At 38.5% G+C, this 27,770-nt stretch overlaps 1 protein-coding gene across 1 annotated transcript in view; it reads right to left on the reverse strand.

The window, feature by feature from the left end:
• Positions 1–27,770, reverse strand: part of alk (ALK receptor tyrosine kinase) — a 504,605-nt gene that overhangs the window by 168,907 nt on the left and 307,928 nt on the right. Inside the window, exon 4 of the mRNA XM_067367730.1 lies at positions 6,654–6,855. Within this exon, the coding sequence (XP_067223831.1) occupies positions 6,654–6,855 (202 nt within the window). The remainder of the gene's footprint in view (positions 1–6,653; positions 6,856–27,770) is intronic.

The following is a 27,770-nucleotide window of genomic DNA, read 5'->3' on the forward strand; positions in this document are numbered from 1 at the left end:
TAGATTTTGGGATGTTTGAGTTCTGTTTCTGTTACAAGGGTCATTACCCAATGAAGAAAATCTAGGAAACCTCCATTTGCTGTCTAATTTATCTCATTACCATCTAGGAAAAACAAATGATAGATTATTTCTTAAGAGATATCATTTGTCTTTTTTTTCTATTGTATGGAAGAAAGTAGTTGAAAATTGTTATGGTTGTAGACTGTGCTCCTTAATCTTTTAATGTACAGTTTAAACACAGCAACACATTCCTATGAAACAAACCTCTAATCGAACTCTCTTACAGCATTTTATTGGCTGACCAGTATATCAGCCCTAGGTAATTGATTAAAACAAGTGTTAATCCTCAGTAAATACGATAGTCCAAACCACAACAGATATGCACAGCAATACAAATGAGACCAATTAGCAAAACAGATTGCAATCTATGATTAGATATTGTGCTCTTGAACACTTAGACAACATTAGAAAAAGTAAAGGCAGTTCAAACCACTTAACTATGTGAATACCCTTGTGGAAATTCAGTAACAGGCAAAACATCAAATCTAGGCTGGGAATTCAAAGAATCTTAGTGGAGGAGACATAAACTCTATTTTGGCTGCAGGGAAATGTAATAGATATCATTTTAGTTTGTTTTCAGGAATGAGTGATATGAAGTAATACTAATATACATGATTATTAATAATTTATTTACAATGTTTTACATGATAGGCCTAATACTGCATGCACATGGCGTGATCTCCATACAATCTGATTTTAAAATATTTAAATGTTTTATATAATGCAATTTCAACTGCTTATACATAATGCAAGCCTAGCATGACTCTTGAGCAGTTATGTAATTCTGTAACTTGCATTGATTTCTGGGCTAAAGCCAGTTATAAAATGAGTAGTTATGTTCCTGAATTTAGTTATATTCCCAAATATTGTTGGAGCAAAATATTTGTGTAAAAAGAAATAGTGAAAAAAAAAAAAAAGTTTTTGAAATAAATAAATTTTGAAAATATTTATTGAACAGCTACAGAAAATAGCCACATAATGCAACATTTTAGGAAATAATAAATAGGCAGTTATATAGATGTTATTTACACTAAGTGCAAATAGCGATAGATGCTGTTTACACTAAGTGAAAATAGCATATTTTCTTAACGATAGATGCTATTTACACTAAGTGCAAACAGCAATAGATGCTATTTACACTGCGTGAAAATAGCAGTATATTATATTTACACTAAGTGACAATAGCAGCATTTTCTTAGCGATATGCTATTTACACTAGGTTAAAATAGCAATAGATTCCATTTACACCATGTTAAAGTATCAGTTCTTTGCAATAAGAGTAAATAGTAGATGCTATCTGTACTTTATATTGGCAGATACTATTTGTACCTCAGTATTTCTGTACATTAACAGGATGCAATAATATCATAAGCCGCTTTTCCACCATCGGGCCGAATGGTTCTCACTGTGTAACCCTTCCATTCCATACTGATCCTGATCAGCTGGTACGGTTACGGTTTCATTTTCCACTGTGAGGCTCATAATGGCCTCTCTTTGGAATGTATTATAAAAGCCCCAGTCGTTGCCTTGGTAACACAACAGTTTATTTATGGTATGAGATGTAATAACGACCGCGTTATGGCGGATGATTAGATATTTCTTTTAATTTTATTATTAATTCATGTTTATGTCCCTCAAATAGAGCCAGCTACAGAGAAACTGGTAGCCAGGCAACAGACAAGTGACCAATCCTGAGTGTCGACATCACTTCACAGATTCTACCAGCACGATTCAGCACGGTTAGACAACACTGCCGAGAATTCCGGGCCGAGAACGGTTTGTAATCATGATGTGCCGTACCAGGCTCCAGTGGAAACACAACTGGAACCGTTCCTTACCATTCTAAGAACCGTTCGGCCCGACGGTAGAAAAGCGGCTATAGTGTAAATTAATATATTTATTAAAATAATTAAATGGATGTTGCCTTAATGGGAGAATAAAACCCTCCTTACACCTTCCCCTAACCCTACACACTTTTAATATTATTAAACACTTGTTTGCTGTTTATTTCAACTTTTAGAACATTATTAGCATTAACAATATTAGCATTATTGAAAATAAATGAGAGCTCGGCAAAAGGCGGATTCAAACCACTGTCGATTGCGTTAAAAGCCAGATCTGTGAGCCTTACTTGCTACTGCTGTGCCACTGAAGACGTTGAGTTCTATGTGTCTTTTTTTAAAACTTGAGTGGCCCAACCAGACATTGGTGGGCGGAGCTAGTGTAAATAGCATTTGCCAACAAAGGACTTTATTTTCACTTAGTGTAAATAGACACTCCGTAATAAAATATTAGATCAAATGTCCTCAAATTCAACCATTTGTTGTTGGATGAAATTACCTCATGGATCATTCAAATTGTTTAGTGTATACAGTCAAAAAGGTATTTAGGAAAGTGCTATGGTTGAGTTTGTTCCTATTTGTATTTAGCTTTTTGGCGGGATAACTGTCAGTGGTAGCAGTTAGGCTTATATAGACTAATCTAGTGAAGGTTTTGACTTTCCACTGAAAAATAAATTGTGCTTTTTCTGCAGTTGTGATCTTTGACAGATCCTCTTTCTATGTTTCCGTAACTCCTCAAACTACTGGGGTGTTTGTCTGCTAGCTACAGGAATGGCTAATGAACATAAAGCTAATCTTGTGACACAACATTCATTTTGCTTCATAGCAGTGAACAGCAGCTTGTCTTAGGCACTGAGGTGTGCTGCCTTTTCTAGAGCACGTAATCCCTCAGGTGAAAAGAGCCTTTGGGGTATTTGAATGTTTTAATTTCCATATATATTTAATTTTGTCGTCTGACACACTTTTTTCATTTCTCAGTTTCGTGACTTACCAATAAGCATTTCACAAAGAAATTCCAAATATAAGTTAGCTACACACAGAAGTCACTCTTTCTGGGCTTACCAGAACTCCATAACCTAGTTTGTGCACTTTTTGTTTTTATAGTTCAAGACATAAATGAGGGGACCATCAAAAGACAGGCCTATTTCCTCTGTTCTGTTATGTTGTATGGTGGTGAGAATGTTTTAAATATGACGAAATATAGTTTTTTGTTTTGCAAAATTATTTAAAAATGTTTAAACTGAGCACATGCAGCACAGCCAGTGTGAAGAGCTGCTCTGATGTTTAATAGCAGCTGGATGGATTTTTTGACTGCTTTTAAGTTGACATGCTGTTCAAAACATGTAGGCCAGTGGTAAGCTTATGTTTAAAAATATTATTCCACATATTTTTACAAATTTTAAAGACACGTACAGCCTGCTAGGGGTGTGTATTGAAGCCACTATCCGTGTATATACAGTTGCAAGAAAAAGTATGTGAACCACTTGCAGAATCTGTGAAAATGTGCAAAATTAGAACAAAATAAGAGATCATACAGAATGCGTGTTATTTTTTATTTAGTACTGTCCTGAGTAAGATATTTTACATAAAAAATGTTTACATATAATCCATGAGACAAAAAAAAAAGCTGAATTTATTAAAATGTTTTGTTGTTGCTGTTGTTGTTGTGTGATGGTTGTTCATGAGTCCCTTATTTGTTCTGAACAGTTAAATTGAGCTCTGTTCTTCAGAAAAAATCTCCAGGTCCCAAAAATTCTTCAGTTTTCCACCATCTTTTGCATATTTGAACCCTTTCCAGGAGTGACTGAATGATTTGAGATCCATCTTTTCATCTTTTCAATTGAAGGACTCAAACACAACTATTAAAAAAAGGTTCAAAGATTCACTGATGCATTAAGAGTCAGGGGGTGAAAACTTCTGAACAGGATGAAGAGGTCCAAATTTTTCTTATTTTGCTTGAATATTTTTTTTTTTTTTTTACATTTAGTACTGCCCTTTGGAAGCAGAAGAAGATACTTGCATGTTTCCCGGAAGACAAATTAAATTTACAAATACAATTTACCTTGATCTTCAAATTCCAAATGTTTTCACCCCCCATTTATTAATGCATCATGTTTTTTTTCTGGAGCATCAGTGAATGTTTGAACCTTTTTTAAAAGTTTTGTTTAAGTCTCTCAGTTGTGAAAAGACGGATCTCAAAATCATTCAGTCACTGCTGTAAAGGGTTCAAATATGCAAAAAAATGCTGGAAAACTGAAGAATCTGCAGGACCTGGAGGAATTTTCTGAAGAACAGAGCTCAGTTTAACTGCTCAGGACAAACAAGGGACTCGTGAACAACCATCACAAAAAAAAAAAAAAAAACATTCGTAGATCATCCAGGTAACCACACACAGTATTAAGAATCAATGGTTCACATACTTATGAATGGGGTTATTTTAATAAATTCAGATTTTTTTTTTTTTTTTTTTTTGTCTTGTTGATTATATGTAAACATTTTATGCAAAATATCTCACTCAGGACAGTACTAAATAAAAAATAACATGCATTTTGTATTATCTCCCTTATTTTGTTAAAATTATTAACATTTTCACAGATTCTAAAAGTGGTTCACATACATTTTCCTGCAACTGTATTTGCATCTATTGCAATGACAAAATTTTCTGAATCTGTATTTCAATATGATGTGTGACAAACCTAAATGTAGAAATCTCTCTTATTGGCGAGACAAAAACTGTTCCCTCACCTCATACAATGTGTACTGCATGCTATCATACTGTAATATGTCAAACAGAAGGTTTAAACACTAGCATAGACTTTACAAAAGTGGATGATCCAGTGTCTCAGTAAGTATACGATTATTTTTGATGTTTGAAGTTAAGATTTATGAGACTGATACAATAACAAGAGACAGCAGTGCCCCTTCAGAAAAAAAGGACACTTTAGCATACTTTCAAAAAGAGTACTTATTATGGAAATAATATACTTCAAAAGATTATACTTCACTGTGAACTGAATGTAAGATTTCCAGGCATTTTACTTGGAATTACATGAAAACATATTATAGTTTAATTTTAAATGCAATTAGCTGAACTCAAGAGTGTATTTCTTTGACTTAAGTAGGACTTAAGAACATCTTCATATGTAATTGCATAATTACTTCCAATGTCTTTGATATATGGGTACAGCCGGATGTACTGACAAGCATTTATGGTAAACAAAAAGTATGTATTTAAAACATATTTAAAGTAAGTATTCCCATTCACATGGATTCGTGAAAACTAAAAACTAAAATAAAATAAAAAAAAATGCTAAATTATGCTGCCAGGCCAGTAGTTGGCGAGGTCACTTTGTAAAGAAACACTACATGCCCATAGACTGAACACGTAATACACATGTGTATGATGTCACCATTTCCACAAATGCAGATTTTTGTAGTTTACATGGAGACAATTTTCAAAAACTTTATAAAAAAAAAAATCACATAATTTTGTCATTGTTGTGTGAAATAAATGTATGAATAATACCATATAATTTAGTGAATGTGCACATTGACCTGGTCCTTTTTGGTGCTGGGAATTTACATCATCCACTGGACAAGAGTTGACCTCAGGCAAGGGCAAAATTGCATACAAATATGTGGGTTGGTTGGCTGATCAAAAATAATGACCTCAAGAGGAACTCTATAATGAGTCAGAGCACTTTTCCCTATCTAAACATGCCACGCATGGCTGAACACATTCATATGCCGCCCAGTCTTGTAAGACAGTGTTCCTCTGAAGAGGCAAATCCCGCAAACAAGAAGTTGCTGGGGACTAGAAGAGAATCTCAAGGACACAAAGACAAATCTAAAGGGTGTTAGCCTCAGCAGAAGTAATGGAGGTGTTGCTAATCAAACATTAGATCCTAGGCAACATACTTACTGATAAAATCAACGCACTGTACATCACATTGGATGAAAGTGTTTACCAAATTAATAAATGAATGAAATGTGAAATTTGCTTTCCCAGAAGGAAATACCACTGCTTGTGAAAGAATAGTGTCATTTAATCAACAATGACCCTATTTACTTAATACACTTATAGTGCATGATTCTTTGATATAGGATTGCATATTCTTATATGTAAAAGCCACAGTCAAGATCTAATAAATTTCTGATTGATAAATTATGTTTTGCTCATACATATTTTCTTATGAAACATCATGTTTACTCAGAATATCATCTGACTCAGATTACAGGGCAGAAATGAGATGTGAACACTGCTTTCCAATGCAAAGACATCTATACGTAAGAAAACGCCAATCTGAATTCAGCAGATTTCTTCTCAGGTCTGCTTTTAAGGGAGGAGATTCTAATGTAAATCAACCAGATGTGTGATTTTCAAACTTCTTACATTATAGTTTACAAATAAATTAATAAATAAATAAATAAAAAATCAACTGATAGGGCAACTAAAGCTAATATTATCTACAAAGAAAAGTTTGAACATTGACATTAAGGGTTTCAAGCTGAATTATTTGGAGAAAACTGCAGAAAAAAAAAAAAAAAAGAATAAAAACACAATGTTGCCTGTAATAACAATACACTGCCACTATTAAATAGTTCATCTTTAACTTCTGCAAAAACTGCAAACTCAGTGCAAAAGGTCTCGGCCGTGCCGTGTTGTGTAAATCAGATTCTGTGTCACGAGGTCCAAGAGTTGAGAAACATCTACTTCTTTGAATATGAGAATGTTGCCTTTGGCAAACTCACCCGATGACATGAGGGTGCTCGGTGGTGAGGAGAGCAAGTGGTGGCTTGTCCCTCTCGATGAGCCAGACGGTGTAACGTCCACTCTGCCTGGGGTGCAAAAACACTGTGACATCCAGACCACAGGGCCGATGGGTGGCACGTAGCCAGGGGCTCAGAACCCAAGGTCCCGTCAGAGCTGAGCCATTCACTGTGAGAAAACGCCCTGGAAAAACAAAGTAAAATATATATTTATGCTAGAGAGCAAGAAACGTACAAAATATTTATATCAAGTTTTGTTGTGTACAGAAGTTCATTGTATCACTTGTTCTCATTTTATTTATTTTATAGTTTTTGAAAGTAAGTTCTCAGCTGTGTTTAATGAGATATCTATGGAAGCCCGTTTCCACCCTTAAACAAAATAAAAACATTAATTGCGACTTTTTATCTCAGAATTCTGACTTTTTTCCTCGCAATTCTAAATTTTTTCTCACAATTGTAAGTTATAAAATCAGAATTCTGAGATATAAACTCGCAAATGCATGATATAAAGTCAGTTCTGACTTTTTTCTCAGAATTGTGACTATATCACACAATTGCAAGTTTATATCTCTGAATTGTGACTTTATATCACGATTGTGAGAAAAAAAGTCAGAATTGTGAGATATAAACTTGCAATTGCGAGATAAAGTCAGAATACTGAGATAAAAAGTACCAATTACTGTTTTTTTTTGTTTTTTTGGACAACAATTTGCAAAATTCATAGTTAATGGTTAGTTCATATGGTAGAGACCTAACAGAATTGTTAGAGAACTGGACCCTAATCTAAAGTGTGACTCAAAATTCAACTTATTTTTTTTAAAGAATACTTATACTTTTATTTATTACAGCCTACTTAAATTTATTATAATTACATTTTACTTTTTATTTATAATAGGCTGCTAATACTAATTATATTACAGCCTATTTATTTTGAATGATTAATTTAAAAAGTACTTCTGTCATACATTTACGCCATGGTGTTTCTTACTTGTCGTGTTTGATTTAGATCTGTGTCCTAAACTGATACGTTTAAAGGTGAAGTATGTATTTTCTGTGACACTAGTGTCACCTAGCAGACTTACAAAAATACAGCATATTTTGCAAACGCACCTTTCGCATGTCGCGCCTCCATCGACCCAAACATCACATAAGCTCTTAACGGTTGCTTGTGAAAGCATGTCTCAACAAGTAAATGTAGGCTACTCTCAATAAAAAGTCCAACATATTAGACATACTTTTAGCTGTCTTGCTATGTGTCATGAGTAAGCAACTGAGTAAACTAACACTGTCTAGAGAGAACGCAAGCATCTCGCTTATTAGCTATAAACCCATACGACATAACTGCATCGGCCACTTTTTTTTTTTTTTTTTTTTTTTTTTTACATGACGCAACACCCAGCATACCCGGTTAAAAAAGTCACTGCTCTCCACTGATATATATTATTAGTGTTGTCAAAAGTACTGGTACTTCAGTACCAAGTCGGTACTGAAATTTTGAAAATGTGACGATACCAGCATTTAGTACCGGTAGTACAGAGAATCCGGGTATATTAGCTACCCACTGATAGGGCTGTGCCAGTATTTACGTGAATATGACATGAGTGAAGCACAAAGCTGTGTTTACAGAAGAAATAATAGCTAGGTTAGCAATTAAATGTGACATCGCAGCCATGGAAACATTTTTATTCATGCCGAATGAGAGATACATGAGTCCATAAAAGTAAGCATTGTATTCTGTTTTGCGAATCGCGATCTGGTCACCTGATTATCAGAGAATTTAACAATATTCCATTAGTTATTCCACTGAACATGGAATCTCTGTTTCTTTTCCCAAATCTTCACTCATGCAGGGGATTATAAACGTTTCTTTCTTTCGTTCGCATTTAGGCCTATTATAGGCTATTCGCATTCTTTACTGTGGTAAAGTTGAAAGAATACCATAAGGCAGAAACCTTTTTGCTTGCACGTCAATTTCTATTTAACACAGTTTGCACTTGTTATTAGACTTTATAAGGTGCGTCAAGTTTATTTGTATAGCGCGATTCACACACGCTGGTGATTTTTACTTTCGCTTTGTCTGGCAGCGCAAAATCAAACATAGCCTGAATGTCTGAAGATAAATCTCGCTCTTTGTGTGAACGCATGGCTTATGAATTTTCATAGTTGTGTGTTCATGTCTCGTCTTGTGTAAACACATGGCTTGTGATCTGTCTTCATTGGCCATGTGCTTGTGTTTTTGTTTTGTTTGGTGTGAGCACATGGCTTGTCATGTGTTTCTTTGTGTCATGTGCTCTCATGTCTATTGTCTTGACCCCGCCCATCTTGTTACCTCATTATTGGTTGATTTGCCCCACCTGTCCTCCCTCGTTACCTGCCTTGTTTGCTCTCCTATTTATTTTCCTTGTGTTTGCAGTCCTGTGCTGGTTAATTGTTGTATATTCCCTGGTGTTTCAATGAGTCAAGCCAAGACAAGTCCTGTTTATGTCAAGTCTGTTTTTCCCCCACGGGGTAGTTTTTGTTGTCTTGTTTTATTGTATTTTTTATTATTAATAAAAGCCCTCTTTCTTCCTGCAATTGAGTCCTCACCTCATCCTTCCACCCCCAAAGCCCTGACAAGAATACTGTCTAATACTTTATGGCTGCTCTGTTAAGTCTTCGTCGTCAGTTAGGAACCTGGGTGTGCTCTTTATAACCAATCTTTCATTTGAAAGCCACATTTCTAGCATTTGTAAAACTGCATTCTTCCATCTTAATAATACATATCTAAACTACGACATATGCTCTCAATGACAAATGCAGAACAGTTCATGCATTCACTGGCTCCCTGTTAAATATCAGATAAATTTTAAAATTTTGCTAATTACTTACAAAGCACTAAATGGTTTAGCTCCCCAGTACCTGAGCGAGTTCTTAAAGCATTATAGTCCTTCACGTCTATTGCGATCTCAGAATTCAGGCCAGTTGATAATACCTAGAATATCAAAATCAACCGCAGGCGGTATATCCTTCTCCTATTTGGCACCTAAACTCTGGAACAATCTTCCTAGCATTGTTCAGGAAACAGACACACTCTATCGGTTTAAATCTAGACTAAAAACACATCTCTTTAACCTGGTATACACATAACACATTATCAGTTTATGTTTTCAAATCCGTTAAAGGATTGTTAGGCTGCATAAATTAGGTCAGCCGGAACGGGAACACTTTCTATAACACCAGATGTACACTTTGGCCAGAGGAGAACTGGCCCCCCAGTTATACATATATAATGTTATACACACACACACACACACACACACACACACACACACACACACACACACACACACACACACACACACACACACACACACACACACACACACACACACACATATACATATACATATTTTGTCAATAACTTTCTATAGCCTATCTATGTTAAATGTACTGAAAATCTTAATAAATGGACAATAAAATGATCCATGCCATGTCTTAGCGATGATCTATTGTATTTGACTGGTTTTTAAAGTGGGTTTCTGAAACGTATGCATGCATTAATGTCAGTAGTACAAAATTTCAAATGAGTCATTTTGGTTTTCATATATATATATATATATATATATATATATATATATATATATATATATATACATATATATACATATATATACATATATATACATATATATATATATATATATATACATATATATACATATATATACATATATATATATACATATATATATATATATATATATATATATATACATATATATACATATATATATATATATATATATATATATATATATATATATATATATATATGTATATATATATTTATATTGAAATAGCAATACTTCCTTTCAATATGCAATCTCTCCCATACATTTTTAAATAAGTGGCCTGTTCCTTCTTCTTACTGTCTCTGTATACTTCTCAGAGAGTCGTGGGTATCTGGATCGTATGAGTTATGTGTGAAAGTGAAATTTGCAGATCCATGGCCTAGGCAGAAGACACTGAGCTCATGTAGAGCCAAAATAGATGAGTGAGGGGGGAGAGTGACAACACACCAGAGGAAAACGAAATAAATAATGAAAGAGAGGAGAAAAATCAAAGCTCTGTCTGTGGGCTTTGATTTAGAGTCCTCCCTCTCAACAGCCTCATTCAGCTCTCTCAATCAGGAAATTTTCCACAGGGCCAGAACACACAAAAAAAAAAAAAAAAAAAAAAAAGACAAAAGAGACCTTCTTTTGATAGAAAAGGAATGAAAACAGCATCAGTGAAAAAAATGGAGGGAAAATGTCCTGGAATGTAGCATTTTCATTATTCACAGGTATCTGTATCCAGAAAGGAGATGTTATAGCATCATATTTTTGGTTTGGTATCATATTTTGGTTTGTTCTGGTGAAATTGAGAGAAACTGTTAGGCATCATTTACTTATGGACTCTAAACTTAAAATATTGCTCTACATATTAAAAATTCAGTGCATTCCATATGTATCCATTTGTGCATCATAAATAATAATAATAATAATAATAATAATAATAGTAATAAGGGAATGTTTTGTATGTCCCTTATTATTTAACATATATGTATAAAACAGTTACATATTAAACTTTATTTTTACAAAATCTGGTTAACTACAGGGTACTTGAGTTTTTAATTAAGAATTTCTGTTAAAAAGTGTATTATTTAATTTATTATTTATTTATTTTTTTAACTGTGCCTTAAAATTCTATGAAATGTATCAAGTTCAAATATGATCACAGCAGGGGTTGTGCTAACTTCTCTACACTTAGAAAACCAACTGAGCATGTAATTTGACTATGGCTTCCTCAATTTTCGAATACCTATAGCCTTTTGCTGAAAGTGTTACAAAACCAAATACTTGCTGCTCACTGACACACTACTGATTTCCCATGTCTTACTTGATTTTTTTTTTTTTTTTTAGTGTTGTGTGCTTTAAAGAAGTGCATGGATCAAATTTTGGCCAGCAGGCATGTATTTTGGCCAGCAACTGTGGTTGGTGAATAAACCCAAGAAGCAATGTTCAAACCTTAATTGATAAAAGATATCAAACACTGCTTATTTAACTTTCTTAAGTCATGTCAGAATAAATGCACATGAAACATAGCTGAAATAATGAAAAATACATTTGCACAAGTAAACATACATAAATAAGTTAACATATATAGTTCAGTCATGAAACTCTGTAGGTTGATAGGTCCTTTATTTGCAATCTATAAACAATCACATCACTGCCACATGGCACAAGCTTACTGGCCTCTGCTCATCCTGCAGCCAATGAGATTAATTGCATAACATATAAATAGTCTGATTCATTGTTGCTGTAAGCTAGTCCTGCAGCGCTATCAGTTCCTCTGAAATCCTCCACCTCCCCCAGCTCCACCTGCCTATATCTGCTATGGGATTTATGTATGTCTATTTATGCAGCAGCATGTCTTACTTGCTCACAGCAGTGTGCCTGTGTATCTTAGCAGTAGCAAGTCCATACTTAGCAGCAGCAACAGTGTAGGAGATCTAGTTTAAGGAGTTCTGAACCTTTTTTTATTCCACAGCCCCTTCCTCTCTGAATCAATACTTCACTGCAGACATTCTTAAAAGTACTTACGCTGCTCAGTTATACAGTATCCTTAAATAAATATTCACAAGTCAACCTGCCCTACCAAACAAGACCACAGGGAGATGCCAAAGGACTGCATATAGCTACTATACGGATACATTCAGAATTATTACAGGTCCTGTTTTTCGTGTTTTTTTTAAGCTTTGATTGTGTTTATATTGTGCAATATAACATGTGTTCATGTTTCGCGTGTAAAAAACACAGTATTTTACACATAATTTACTTATCTGTATACCGCTGTTTCCACTGTCATAAAAACGGGCTGATGACTTCCTTGTTCTATGAAGTCCCTCCTGCAGAAATACGTAACGAGTTCTGATTGTGCCAGCGGTTCCTGTGTTGTGATTCGACAGCAGCTTAGCGCTCCTTGCCCGGAAAGGTCACGCCTCTTACCATAACGTGTGCAGCACATAGTTTTACATGTGGATTATTGTGGTGTTGTGCCGAATGAACACAAAAGACAATAATTCTTGAGAGACTGAACTCTTTAATCTCCACAAGCAGCGACAGAAAATGTACAACGTTAGCACTCACTCAGAAGAGTACTTCATACGGAAAACAGCAATATACATAAACATAGTCCCCTCGTGTGGCCATTATGTGCACTGCATTCCAACATTAACTATTGCAGTAAGGATACCACAATTATAATTTTCGGGAACCGAATTAAACAAATTGTAACCATTGATCTCTAAGTACAGCTTCCCTGGGAAAGCCAAACAAAGGTGATTGGACTACGGGATGAAAATAACACCGTTTCGACGACATGGCGACAAACACACTCTACAAACGCAACTCTTGTGTATTCCTGTGGGTGGAGGTTAGTCAAAAAACGGTTTTAGTGACGTCATTAAAGAAGGAAGTAGAGGGGTGTAGTCTAAACTGTAGGTGACTTCTGTTAAATAAAATATCTCGCTTGGCATTGAACTTTGAGCTTTAAAATTTTACAGATTTTATTTATACTCTTACAACAACATTACACACTAACTAAAGTTTGAAACATGGGATCACGAAGAACGGGACCTTTAAACACACCAAAATACAAATGAAAAATAAAAATATTCTGAATGTGTGGAAACTCAGCAATCTAAAAAGTGGGTCGATATCATCAGTGAACAGTTCCTCTGTCAAAACAAGCAATCGTGTCTATGTTTTGAGCGTCAGATGCCATTGCACATAAACATCACAGATCCTCACAAACTTCTCCAAAACATTCTTTTTGCCAAGCATCCATTATAAAACACTCACAGTACAATAATTTTGACAACCACACAAATATATTGAACTGTCTGTGAGGGAAATATGTGAGGGTGCGAATAATGCCGCACAACGTCTCCATTAATTTCTGCATGTAATAATTTATTGTTTATGTATTCTAAAGCATTGAATCACTATCGAATTGTATTTCTTTCAGTTCTTAGCATTATAAATTGATTGCTGACCAAAACAAATGATTCACAATTCAAAAATCCATGTTTCTAGATCGATGCATATACATCGTCAGGATTTGTAATCAATCTATCAAGAAAACAAGTGAATCATTACACCAACATTATTTTATATTGATTGGTTGATTGATTGATTTTGTATAAAGTAATAGTTATTGTGAAAAATAAAGTACCAGGAAGTGCAGCTGTATGTTTCCCATTATAGATGAAAGATAATTACTAACAAATTCTATTACAAGGTACTGTCTTCATATATTTACACTTGCAATCATCATCTGACTACCTTTAGAGACTTAAGAAAATATTGAGGAAAATATTCAATAAAACAATAAGCCTATATTCAATGTTTTTTGTTGTGCATTTCGGAATTTCTTAGGTTTAAATGTTCCAGGTCAGTGGAACGAGGGACTACAGAACTAGGGAGCTGATTGAAGACACACTGTAAGTCTAAACAGTTATAGTGTAAAACAGTGGTTCTCAAACTTTTTTCCCAGTGGGCCGCACAATGGTCCAAGTGCAAGTCTCAAGGTCCGCAAATAATTTACATATGACGTCACCAATGCAAACCAATCAGATTTAATGTTATGGTATTAGCAGATAATACTATTATACCAAGATGTTGCACACAATAAATAACAAATTAAAACTAACTTACTGACATTAGCTTTACAATAATTATCAGTAATGCTCAATGAACACACAAACTGTATCACTTTAAGTTGCTATTTAACTCATTATGACTCTCTTCAACAGCATCGCAATAGTCACCAAACAATCACATAAACGCCTTAATAAGCAAATGTTACTCAGCTCTTTTTACAAACAAAACTGAGCGCACTGTAGGCTAATTACAATCTCTGACGATATCAAGCATTCTGTCATGTCGCAATCCCTCGCACAGCATCGTATCCGCGAGCGCGCGCAGAGTTGGGCTCATCCAGCCGCGGGTGCGCTGATGCGGTTATTTTTACTGATTTAAAATACATCAAACAAACACATCGAATTCACAGTTCAGTCTTTTGAAATTGTAGGTTTTGCTTGTCAAGTACTTTACTACAGAGCAAACAGGAAGGCCCATCTCGCTCATTAGGCCTAACAGCAAACTGATTCTTCCATTCTTCTTACCTTTACTGCTGATGCTGCGACTCTTCTTGTTTGCATGTGTTCCTTCATTTTATCTTCCACATTTATCTTTTCTCCTTTAATAACAAATTTGACCATTTTGAGGCTTAAATTTACAAAATCAATGGCTACTGTTTGAATTCTTCCTAAGCGCGCACTTGTGTTTGTTTCTTTATCTGAGTGATTGCGTAATTAGCCTACATTGCCTGATATCTGAAAATAATAAATGCTCACCAAAATTATTTTATATGACAGATAAAGCATTATAGCTCATTTATATTTATTTAATTTACTTTAATTTAAATTTTAAAACAAAAATAAATTGTATGCTATTTATTATTATTATTATTATTATTATTATTATTATTGTGGTCTGCATATCGCGGGCCGCATTTACATTTGTGACGGGCCGCAGGTTGAGAACCACTGCTCCACACCCATTCAAACGCTGCGTGGCGCGACTCGTGTCCAATTACATCAAAAGTATATGCTCACTGGATGTCATGGCAACTGAATCACGGAGGAAAACTTTAAATATCTCGCTTCGCTTTAATTTCGGACCATCTCCAAAAAGACATAAAACACTAAACAAATGATTTTGACATGCGTTTATCAAAGTAGGAAATCCAGATTTGTAATCCCTTACACAAAATTACTGCTGTTGAAATACGAAATGGAGGCTGGTCCGGATTGAATTCCCTCCGGGTCCGGATCCGGACCGGAGTCCGGACTTTGAGAAGTGCTGGTGTAAAAGCTTTCAGGGGTTCTTTAAATTTTTCAATTATAATGCGACTGAACCCTCTCTTAATCTCTCTTTTGAATGGTATTTGTACCACGGGTGGTACAGTGATATTACTTGCCAAGAAACTGGGAACTTGCAACATGTGATATGTATTGTGTGATAATTAAATGCTTGTATGAAAAAAAAAAAACAAATGCTGTAGTCATTAGCTAAATATACATGGATATTTAAGAAAAACTGCTCAATGAATTTCTTTATTTCCACAGGGACTTTCGTTGGGACATGATGACTTGGCTCGCACACCCGCAGGGGTGAATCAGTCACAGTTCAGTGCACACATCTGGAGTATGGAGGGAATGTATGATGCAGTTGAATGCTTTTCTTTTCTTTTTTTTTTTTTTTCTTTTTTTTTATTTAAACGTGCACTCAAGACTGCCTAGCAAATTAAAATAACTGTTCAGTAAAAGACAACAGTGAAGTGACATGTACAGTAGCTACGATTCATTACATGATGACAAACACCAATTTAAAGAAATTTAAGATTTTTGGCTTTTAGTATGAATATGTTAGTCTTACCGTTATCTATAAGCTAGTGTGCTCCAAATCAATGACAAAATTCATATTTAGAAGATGATTTCAATGACATCACTCTGCACTTCAGCTTCTCATCAGATTTTCTGTTCAATCAAATGCTTTCTAGAATCTGGAGTTTCCCGCCCCCACACTATAAATGGAAGCTGAACCTGCATCTAAAATCAGTCACTTGTTCACACATTTACGCTTTTTTACATGGTGAATGGCAGACAGTGAACTATATAGTGGATAGGGAATGATTCAAAAAGTTTAAATATAATTTCCATTGGGGTGAATGAAGTCTGGTTTCACATTACCAGACACAAACCATAACAGAGCGCACACAGTCTGCTCCGGACCAGAGATATGATAGCATGGAGTGGATCATATGCACGAGTCGGCACAGACCAGAAAATGTATCAGACCCATTTGAATCCTGCACAGAATGCTATTAGTGGTGTAACGGATCACAAAACTCATGGTTCAGATCATATTTTTTTAGTTTTCGAGTCACGGATCAGATTATTTTTTCGGATCACCAAAAAATAAATAAATAAAAAATACAGATAAAATGTTTTTTTTTTTTTTTTTTTAAGACAAATGTAATTTTGCTTAACAATCAACTTAAAAAAACACTTTAAGTACTTTGATACCACAGCAAAAACTAATAAAGTTCAAACATCATTAAAGACAAATGGACAGTAAAAATAAGAAACAAATTAAAACTAGATAAATACTCTAGAACAGTTACGAATAAAGTTAGGTTTAACAGTAGTATTCATGCGAAGTGTTCACTGTATAAATTAAATATAGATTAATCATTGTTAAAGTTGTTTTGTTGTTTGACAATTAAAGACAGTTATTTTTAGGCTGCTGTCATTAAATGCATGGAACCAATGTACGAATGCACGACCGAATGCATGGAACCAATATGATGAAACACATGATTTCTTTCTCAACTGTTAAGGTTCACTTAAGACTTTATAAATCAACTTTATACAAGAATACTTGTACATCTAATAAATAGTCTTTCATCAGTTAGTAAAGACAGTTTCAAGTGATATTGCAAAAATGTATAAAACAAAACATTCTCTTTAGCACCTTTAACCAAATAAAGTGCAAGAAGTGAGAAACATATGAAATTCAAAGAAGGGGGTAAAGTGAAACAATGTCAGTGAAGTTGAGGAGCCTAAAGCTGTTGTATAAAAACAGCATGGTCAAAGTCCATGACCCATTTGCATGATTCAAAATACTCTCAAGACGATCTGCCACCCTGAATGACCTGCGTGAAGTTGGCCCCCCACCCAGCGCAAAACATCGGCAAAATAGTCTCAATCGTTTGTGCTCTGTTTGTGCTGGTTTGTGCTGTAAAAATTTTTGTTTGTGCTGCTTTGGTTTTTTAGATATTAAAAGAATATTTATAGGTCATTCTGAGGTCACCCAGCCCCCCCACATGTTCCGAATTCACCAAAAATAGTCTCAAACGTTTTTGCTTCGTTTGTGCTGGTTTGTGCCGGTAAAAGTTTTGTTTGTGCTGCTTTCGATTTTAAAATATTACACTTTGAATTATAGGCGATGACGTCACCAGCCCCCCAACAAGCTCCAAATTCACCCCAAATAGTTTCAATCATTTGTGCTTCGTTTGTGCTGGTTTGTGCCGGTAAAAGTTTCGTTTGTGCTGCTTTCGATTTTAAAATATTAAACTTTGAATTATAGGCGATGACGTCACTCAGCCCCCCACATGCTCCAAATTCACCCCCAAATAGTCTCGTTTGTTTGTGCTTCGTTTGTGCTGGTTTGTGCCGGTAAAAGTTTCGTTTGTGCTGCTTTCGATTTTAAAATATTAAAATAACTTGTATAGGTCAATCTCAGGTCACTCAGCCCCCCACATGCTCCAAATTCGCCCAAAATAGTCTCAAACGTTTGTGCTTCGTTTGTGCTGGTTTGTGCCGGTAAAAGTTTCGTTTGTGCTGCTTTCGATTTTAAAATATTAAACTTTGAATTATAGTCGATGACGTCACCAGCCCCCCAACATGCTCCAAATTCGCCCAAAATAGTCTCGTTTGTTTGTGCTGGTGAAATTTTCTTTTGGACTGCTTCGGTTTTTAATATATTAAAAGAATTGGCTATTCATTCTCACTCAGCCCCCATATGCTCCAAATTTGCCCATAATAGTCTCAAACGTTTGTGCTTCGTTTGTGCTGCTTCCATTTTTTATTTTAGATATGTTTATTAAAATTATATTTATAAAATCTCAGGTCACTCAGCCCCCCACATGCTCCAAATTCACCACAAACAGTCGCAATCGTTTGTGCCGATAAAAGTTTCATTTGTGCTCCCTCGCTTTATAAATATTAGACATTGATTGCATTGAATTGAATGACACTGAATGGCTGCAAATGCAAATCGCATAAGAGCATATTATAGTGACTATTAGGCTATATACCAAAGCATATAAATAGGAGCAATGTGATTTCAAATTAAGTCTCTGTTTGCTTTCTTTCTTTTCAGTGACAAGCGCGTGTCAGAAACGGAAAGTTAAATGGCGTTTCAGGGCGCCACTCATGCGAAACAAATATTAAAGAATAATCACATTTTTACCCATGAATAAAATTACGAAAAATCTAGCTTTATTTTTCAGTTTTCAGTTTTTTACACACACAAACACACAAACACAAAATCAAACTCTTTCTTATTTCTCTTTATTTCTTTTTAAGTAAAAAATCAAATCAGCCTATACCATGGCGCACGGATGACGGACCCGGACCCCAATTAAACATCCAATAGCTATTGTTATTTCATTATTTCTTTACAAAACCAAATCGAAAAAAACAACAACAAAAAAAAAACAAATATAGAATTATCATCAATTAATTATGTAATCATGATCAATTATCCTTCAGGAAACACAATATTATATAAACCTTTCAACAACGTTGTAGGCCTACTTGTATTTGTATTTGTATTTATTATTAAAGCACGTTTCAATACAACCGAAGTTGTCCAAAGGGCTGTACATTAAAATGGAGAAAATACAAGGCACAATTAATATAAAGCATACAAAACATAAAACACATACACATCTAGGAATCAATCACTCATCAGAGAGCACAATACTTCTCTTGTCCGCGGAGGCGCCTGCGCAATCCCTTCCATTGTTTTCTGATATTTTAGATTTTACTAATGAAACACAAATTATGTTATTATTTAACAAAACAAAAAAACTGCTTGTAATAACGAGTGAAACATCATAACGAGTTGCATCATTAGGTTTTACTTAGGCCTTTTAAGAATAAAATAAATACAAATAAATAAAAATTTCTCAATGTTGTTTTAGACCACATAAAGCCAAAATGAGTATTTTAGGGGCCACCCACACATTCGAAACGAATTTTAAAGCATAAACTAATTTGTTTAACCCATAAACCAAAAATACAAAAAAAAAAAAAACTCTTAAAGCTAATTTTCTTTGTCTTATTGGCCTATAGGCTTAATTATTATTATTATTATTATTTTGTCTTTGTTTATTTTCAAGTAAAATCAAATTAAACGAATGTCTTTATTTGTTTTTTCGATTTGGTTTAGTTAGACAGTTAAATAAGTAGTTTTTTCTCGACATAGGGTAATTAATTGAAGGAATTACACGGACTGATGCAGCTTTTTTGATGCAACAACTTTCCGTTTCTGACACGCGCTTGTCACTGAAAAGAAAGAAAGCAAACAGAGACTTAATTTGAAATCACATTGCTCCTATTTATATGCTTTGGTATATAGCCTAATAGTCACTATAATATGCTCTTATGCGATTTGCATTTGCAGCCGTTCAGTGTCATTCAATTCAATGCAATCAATGTCTAATATTTATAAAGCGAGGGAGCACAAATTAAACTTTTATCGGCACAAACGATTGCGACTGTTTGTGGTGAATTTGGAGCATGTGGGGGGCTGAGTGACCTGAGATTTTATAAATATTATTTTAATAAACATAGGCTATCTAAAATAAAAAAAATGGAAGCAGCACAAACGTTTGAGACTACTTTGGGCAAATTTGGAGCATATGGGGGCTGAGTGAGAATGAATAGCCAATTCTTTTAATATATTAAAAACCGAAGCAGCACAAACGAAACTTTTACCGGCATAAACCAGCACAAACGAAGCACAAACAAACGAAACTATTTGGGGCGAATTTGGAGCATGTTGGGGGGCTGGTGACGTCATCGCCTATAATTCAAAGTCTAATATTTTAAAATCGAAAGCAGCACAAACAAAACTTTTACCGGCACAAACCAGCACAAACGAAGCACAAACGTTTGAGACTATTTTGGGCGAATTTGGAGCATGTGGGGGGCTGAGTGACCTGAGAATGACCTATACAAGTTATTTTAATATTTTAAAATCGAAAGCAGCACAAACGAAACTTTTACCGGCACAAACCAGCACAAACGAAGCACAAACAAACGAGACTATTTGGGGGTGAATTTGGAGCATGTGGGGGGCTGAGTGAGGTCATCGCCTATAATTCAAAGTTTAATATTTTAAAATCGAAAGCAGCACAAACGAAACTTTTACCGGCACAAACCAGCACAAACGAAGCACAAACAAACGAGACTATTTTGGGGTGAATTTGGAGCATGTGGGGGGCTGAGTGACGTCATCGCCTATAATTCAAAGTCTAATATTTTAAAATCGAAAGCAGCACAAACAAAACTTTCACCGGCACAAACCAGCACAAACAAAGCACAAATGATTGAAACTATTTGGGGTGAATTTGGAGCTTGTTGGGGGGCTGGTGACGTCATCGCCTATAATTCAAAGTCTAATATTTTAAAATCGAAAGCAGCACAAACGAAACTTTTACCGGCACAAACCAGCACAAACGAAGCACAAACGTTTGAGACTATTTTCGGTGAATTTGGAACATGTGGGGGGGCTGGGTGACCTCAGAATGACCTATAAATATTCTTTTAATATCTAAAAAACCAAAGCAGCACAAACTAAAAATTTTACGGCACAAACCAGCACAAACGATTGAGACTATTTTGCCGACGTTTTGCGTTGGGTGGGGGGCCAACTTCACGCAGGTCCCTGAATGGCAGCAATTCTAGCAATTCTAATTCTATGTTTTTTGTTTTGTTTTGTTTTTTCTCAGCCCACATACACTTTCAGCTACTCTGGGTTGACATAAAACAGCTCTAAAACTGAGATGGTCATTAATGTACCTGGGGGTTGATCCATTTTTACAGTAAAAGGGTAAACCAGCTGTTCCCTTTCATGGGAACATCGACGCTGCGTAAGCGCTTTGGGAACGCCTCTGTGTGTTACGTCTTGAAGCACTCGTGAAATCGAACCAATAGTGTGACGGCACGTCAGAGCGGGTGACGTCACGGACCAGGAAACTATAAAGCACCCTTGAGAACAAAGAACGCCAGCTTCTGAAGTCTTCAGCAGCGCTCTGTGTTATCGTGTGTCTTATTTGGTGTTGTCTGTCCCTTTATATCTACACAGCAAACAAAATATCTCTTCGTCCGAGGACAAGAGTATTTTAGTTCACCAAGCACATATAATATATACATATATATATTGTGAGACACAAATGGCGAGTTCAAGCAAGCAACAGTTTGTTAAGTGCGTTCATCCCTGCCCTCGCTTCATCACGGGCGGGGATACACACGAGATGTGCGTTGCTTGTTTGGGAGTGGAGCATGCACAGGCAGCTCTCGAGGGAGCTGTCTGTGTACATTGTGAAAAACTGACGCTCCGTACACTCCGCTCACGCCGCGCGTTCTTTGACAAGAATAAAGAGGGCGCCGCGGCGAGTGTTCCCCAGGGTTCGGGTCCCGCTGCTGCCGAGGCACAGCAGCGGCTTCAGTCCTGGGGTTCACAGATGGATCTGGCGGAGGGGCTAGAGACGGGTCCTGCCCTATCTCAGCCTTCACCCGCCAGACCCAGTGTCTCTCCCCTGGCTGCGGAAGCACGCGCTGCGGTTTCTTCCCCCAGGGTAGAGGCACCTGCACCGGCGCTTCACTTATCCAGCTCCGAGGAGATGGATGTAGCGAGCGTCGGGGCTGGAGAGGAGGACCCGCCATCCTCATCTCCAGCTCATGAGGAGCTTTTAGATGTTGTGACTCGGGCGGTGGCAAAGTTAAAAATAGAATGGCCAGAAGAAAGATCAGAAGCGCGAACAAAAAGCAAATTGGATGAGCGCTTTCTCCCCGCCCGATCACAGCCTCAGCCCCGGGGATTGCCGTTTTCCACGATCTCCACACCGAGGTGTCGAGATCGTGGCACAAGCCAGCACAATTTCGTGTTTACAACCCACAAACCACTCTATATAGTAATATAGTAGGAGGTAAACAGCACGGTTATGGGGCGATGCCTCAGGTTGAGGAGACGCTCGCGAGCTATCTCTCGCCTGAGACAGCATCGTCCCTAAAATCCCCGACTTTGCCCACCAGACCCCTGCGTACAACATCAGCGCTGGTGGGCAGGGCTTATGCCTCAGCAGGTCAGGCGGCCGCATGTCTCCACACTATGGCCATCCTCCAGGCATATCAAGCCGACCTGCTGGGGGAGATAGACGAGAGTGGCGAGGCGACTTTTGACGCTATCCAAGAGCTCAGGAAGGCTACCGACTTATCTCTCCGGGCCACCAAGGAGACGGCAAAATCAATAGGCCGCTCTATGGCAGCCCTGGTGGCCACGGAGAGACATTTATGGCTCAACTTATCAGATATAAAAGAGCGAGATAAGTCTGTGCTTCTAGATGCACCTGTGTCTCCCCTGGGCCTCTTCGGCGACTCGGTTACATCTGTCGTTGAGAGGTTCCAGGAGGCAAAAAGACAGTCGGCGGCCTTCCAAAAGTTCCTCCCTCGCCGCTCTGCCGAGGTTGCTGAGCGGGAGCAGCCTCGGCCGTCTACAAGCTCCTCGACTGCGCATAGAGCGCAACAGAAACAAAGTGTTGCCACCCGTGCTCCCCCGCAAAGATCTTGGGGACCGGGGAGGGCAACGCAAGCGAAGCCTTCCAAGGGTAAGACAGATCTGCGGACTGTCATTATCGCGAGGAAGGCTTCGAAGAAGTCCTGACGTCAGGGGTTCAGGACTTCTGAGGGCAGCCCCCTCCGAAGAGGGTCTTGTAAAATTAAAATCTATAATACTAACCCCTCTTCGGCGCCCTCAGGGGGCCGTTCTGCCAACCCCGCCGTCTCGTGCGTTACGGGGCGCAGCGGCCCCCACCGACCCTCTGAGGAGGGCCGGTCAGCGCTTGATTCGACTTCTTCCTGCCGGTGCGCCGCTCCAGGGCGTCGAGCCAAGTGCTCAAAAAACACCAGAGACCAGCCTCGAGAGGTTGGTTCCCTTAGTAGAATTTTTGGAAGAATGGAAACGTCTTCCCAATATTTCTCAGTGGGTACTGCAGATGATAGAAAAGGGTTACAAAATACAATTCGGGTCTCGCCCGCCCCAGTTCAACGGGGTCCTCCCTACAGTGGTGGGCCCCCAGCAGTCTCTGGTCATGGAACAAGAAGTTATGACACTTTTGCAAAAAGGAGCTATCGAGAGGGTTCCTCCTCCCGGCAAACAGTCAGGGTTTTACAGCCGCTACTTCATAGTTCCGAAGAAGGATGGAGGGTTGCGTCCTATTCTAGATTTACGCATGTTAAATCGCTCAGTACAAAAGCTCAAGTTCAAGATGCTTACACTCAGACAGATCACCACACAGATCAGGTCCGAGGACTGGTTCGTGACAATAGATCTGAAAGACGCGTACTTTCATGTGTCAATCCATCCTTCACACTGGAAGTTCCTCAGGTTCGCTTTCGGGGGCGAAGCTTACCAATACAAGGTTCTTCCGTTCGGCCTATCTCTTTCACCCCGCACCTTCACAAAGTGCGTGGATGCGGCTCTGGCTCCGCTGAGACTCCAGGGCATCCGCGTGCTGAATTATATCGACGACTGGTTGATTCTGGCTCAATCAGAGCAACAGGCAGTTCAACATCGAGATGTAGTTCTGTCACACATGAGAAGGTTAGGGTTGAGACTCAATACCAAGAAGAGTGTGCTTCTTCCAGCTCAAACTACCAGCTATCTAGGGGTAGTTTGGAATTCCACGACGATGCAGGCACATCTGTCTCCTGCCCGGGTGAATTCTATTCTCTCAACCATGAAAGGGGTGAAATTAGGCCAGTCACTCACTGTAAAACAGTTTCAGAAACTGTTAGGTCTGATGGCAGCCGCTTCCAACGTGATACCTTTTGGTCTGCTGCACATGAGACCGTTACAGTGGTGGCTCAGAACCAGGGGGTTTTCTCCGAGGGGAAATCCTTTTCGCACAATCAAGGTCACGCGGCGATGCCTTCGTGCCTTGGCAGTGTGGAAGAAACCCTGGTTTCTGTCCCAAGGTCCTGTGTTGGGGGCTCCTTGTCGTCGCAAAATGCTAACGACGGATGCGTCTCTCACAGGCTGGGGGGCGATCATGAGTGGTCGCTCAGCTCAGGGTCTTTGGGGGGACCATCATCGTTCCTGGCACATAAATCAGCTGGAGATGATGGCGGTATTTCGAGCACTCAAATACTTCCTCCCAGACCTAAGGGGCCATCACGTGTTAGTTCGTACAGACAACATGTCGGTGGTCTCCTATATCAACCATCAGGGGGTCTGAGGTCTCGCCAGCTGTGCAAATTATCACATCAGATCCTCCTATGGTCCCAGGGGAAATTTCTCTCTCTGAGAGCAGCTTATATCCCGGGACATCAAAATGTGGGGGCAGACATCCTGTCGAGGCAGGGGCCGAGGCCCGGGGAATGGAGGCTCCACCCCGAGGTGGTGGAGCTGATATGGAAGAATTTCGGTCGCGCAGAAGTCGACTTGTTTGCCTCGAAAGAGACGTCTCATTGCCCGTTGTGGTATTCTTTGACCCATCCAGCCCCTCTGGGGCTGGATGCTATGGTACAGACGTGGCCGAGGCTGCGTCTGTACGCATTTCCCCCGATCGCTCTGCTCCCCGGAGTTCTGGAGAGGGTTCGACGGGACGGGGTCCGTCTAATATTGGTAGCCCCGTTCTGGCCGACCCGGATATGGTTCACGGATCTAGTATCCCTCTTAGAAGGCTCCCCCATGGAGATTCCAATCAGGCAGGACCTTCTGTCTCAAGCGGGTGGCTCAATAGTTCACCCCCGCCCGGAGATATGGAAACTGTGGGCCTGGCCCCTGAGGGGGCCGAGCTCATAGAATCCGGTCTCTCAACCGAGGTTGTAGAGACCATTCTCCACTCCAGAGCTCCATCCACGAGAAAACTTTATGCGTATAAGTGGAAGCTGTTTGCTACTTGGTGTAGCCGACTACAGGTGGATCCGTTCCACTCCTCCATCAGTCATGTACTGCAATTTCTCCAAGAAAAATTCTCGGACGGTTTAACCCCTTCTACATTGAAGGTATATATTGCAGCGATTTCTGCTTATCACGCTAAAATAGAAGGCGTTTCTGTGGGTAGAAACCCTTTGGTCATACGTTTTCTCCGTGGTACTCAGAGGCTGAGGCCTGTGGTACGCACAAAAACTCCGTCCTGGGACCTAGCCATTGTGTTGGAAGGGTTAGCTGCGGCTCCCTTTGAACCTTTGGAAGAAGTGTCTGAGAAGTTTCTCACTTTGAAAACCATATTTCTTCTGGCCATAACATCTCTCAAAAGAATTGGAGATTTACAAGCACTATCCGTTGCTCCTTCATGTCTAGACTTTGCACCTGGAATGGTCAAAGCTTTTCTGCATCCGAGACCTGGGTATATTCCCAAGGTCCCTACAAGTGTCCCGGGGCCGATTGTGCTGCAGGCCTTTTGTCCTCCACCTTTTGCAAATGCGGATCAGGAAAAACTAAATCTGCTCTGCCCAGTGAGGGCTTTAGATGCTTACGTCCACAGAGCTGCCCTGTGGCGAAAATCTGAACAATTATTTGTATGTTACGGATCTCCTAACAAAGGAGGTCCGGCGTCCAAGCAGAGAATGAGTAAGTGGGTGGTCGAGGCCATCTCGCTTGCCTATGAGTCTTCCGGGCAGCCTTCTCCATTGGCTGTCCGGGCACATTCCACCAGGGGTATGGCTGCCTCAAAGGCTTTGATGTCAGGGGTTCCCCTCAATGACATATGTGAGGCTGCTGGGTGGTCGTCTCAGCATACCTTTATTAGGTTCTATAACCTTGATTTGGGCTCCACTCCAGGGTCCTCAGTACTGTCGTCCTGAAGAGATAACAGACATGCATTTGGTCCTATGGCCTAGTTGGGATAGCGTTCCCAAAGCGCTTACGCAGCGTCTCGTTCCCTTATTCAGGGAACCAGGGTTACAGATGTAACCCGAGACGTTTTCAACCTGTGGGCCGCAGCCCACTAGGGGGCCTCAGTGATCCTTCGGGTGGGCCGCAAGATATATTAATATATTTTAGTTAATTAATTAATTTAATTATTAATACGTTACATAAAAAAAGCCAAATTTAATAAATTAATTAAATATAATTAAAACAAGACACCATCTCTCTCGTATGTATTCTGTGATTGTTTTGGATCAGCCCAGGCTGTTTCTTATCATGCTGCTGTGAAATACTGACTGAACAGTGGCTCAAAGCGCCCAACTGCTTCATGAACATAGGATACGCAAACTAACTCTCAGTTGGAAAAAGAAAACCAGTGTCGCTAAAAGGGTTTTGATGGATGACGATTATAATGAAGGTAAAGACGATTACAGTGACATACAGAGTCTATAAGGCATGTGGCCATGCGTGAGTCCGTCATTATGCGCAAACAAACCGCATATCTAAATAAAAAATATCTAAATTACGACATATGCTCTCAATGACAAATGCGGAACAGTTGGTTCATGCGTTCATGACCTCAAGACTAGATTACTGTAATGCTCTACTGGGTGGTTGTTCTGCTCGGCTTTTAAACAGACTTCAGTTGGTCCAAAATGCGGCAGCTAGAGTTCTTACTAGAACCAGAAAGTATGACCATATTAGCCCAGTTCTGTCAACATTACATTGGCTCCCTATTAAACATCGTATAGATTTTAAAATCTTGCTACTTACTTATAAAGCTCTAAATGGTTTAGCTCCCCAATATCTAAGCGAGCTCTTGGTGCATTATAGTCCTTCACGTCTATTGCGATCTCAGAATTCAGGCCAGTTGATAATACCCAGAATATCAAAATCAACTGAAGGCGGCAGATCCTTTTCCTATTTAGCACCTAAACTCTGGAACAATCTTCCTAGCATTGTTCGGGAAGCAGACACACACTGTCAGTTTAAATCTAGACTAAAAACACATCTCTTTGCTCTTGCATACACATAACACATTATCAATACATTAACATTTTTCAAATCTGTTAAAGGATTGTTACGCTGCAATAATTAGGTCGGCTGGAACTGAGAACATTTCCTATAACACTAGATATACCTGTACATCAGAATAAGAATGGCATCTATGATAATATTTGTCTCTCTGCTTATCCTGAGGTTTGCCGGGTGCTGGATCTAGGCCGTATCCAGATCAGATGGAGAACCTGTGTCTGGACCTGACTACAACGTAGCCCAGGAGACAATG

Source organism: Chanodichthys erythropterus, chromosome 18 (assembly GCF_024489055.1).
Source record: "Chanodichthys erythropterus isolate Z2021 chromosome 18, ASM2448905v1, whole genome shotgun sequence".
In the NCBI taxonomy this organism is placed as follows: Eukaryota; Metazoa; Chordata; class Actinopteri; order Cypriniformes; family Xenocyprididae; genus Chanodichthys; species Chanodichthys erythropterus.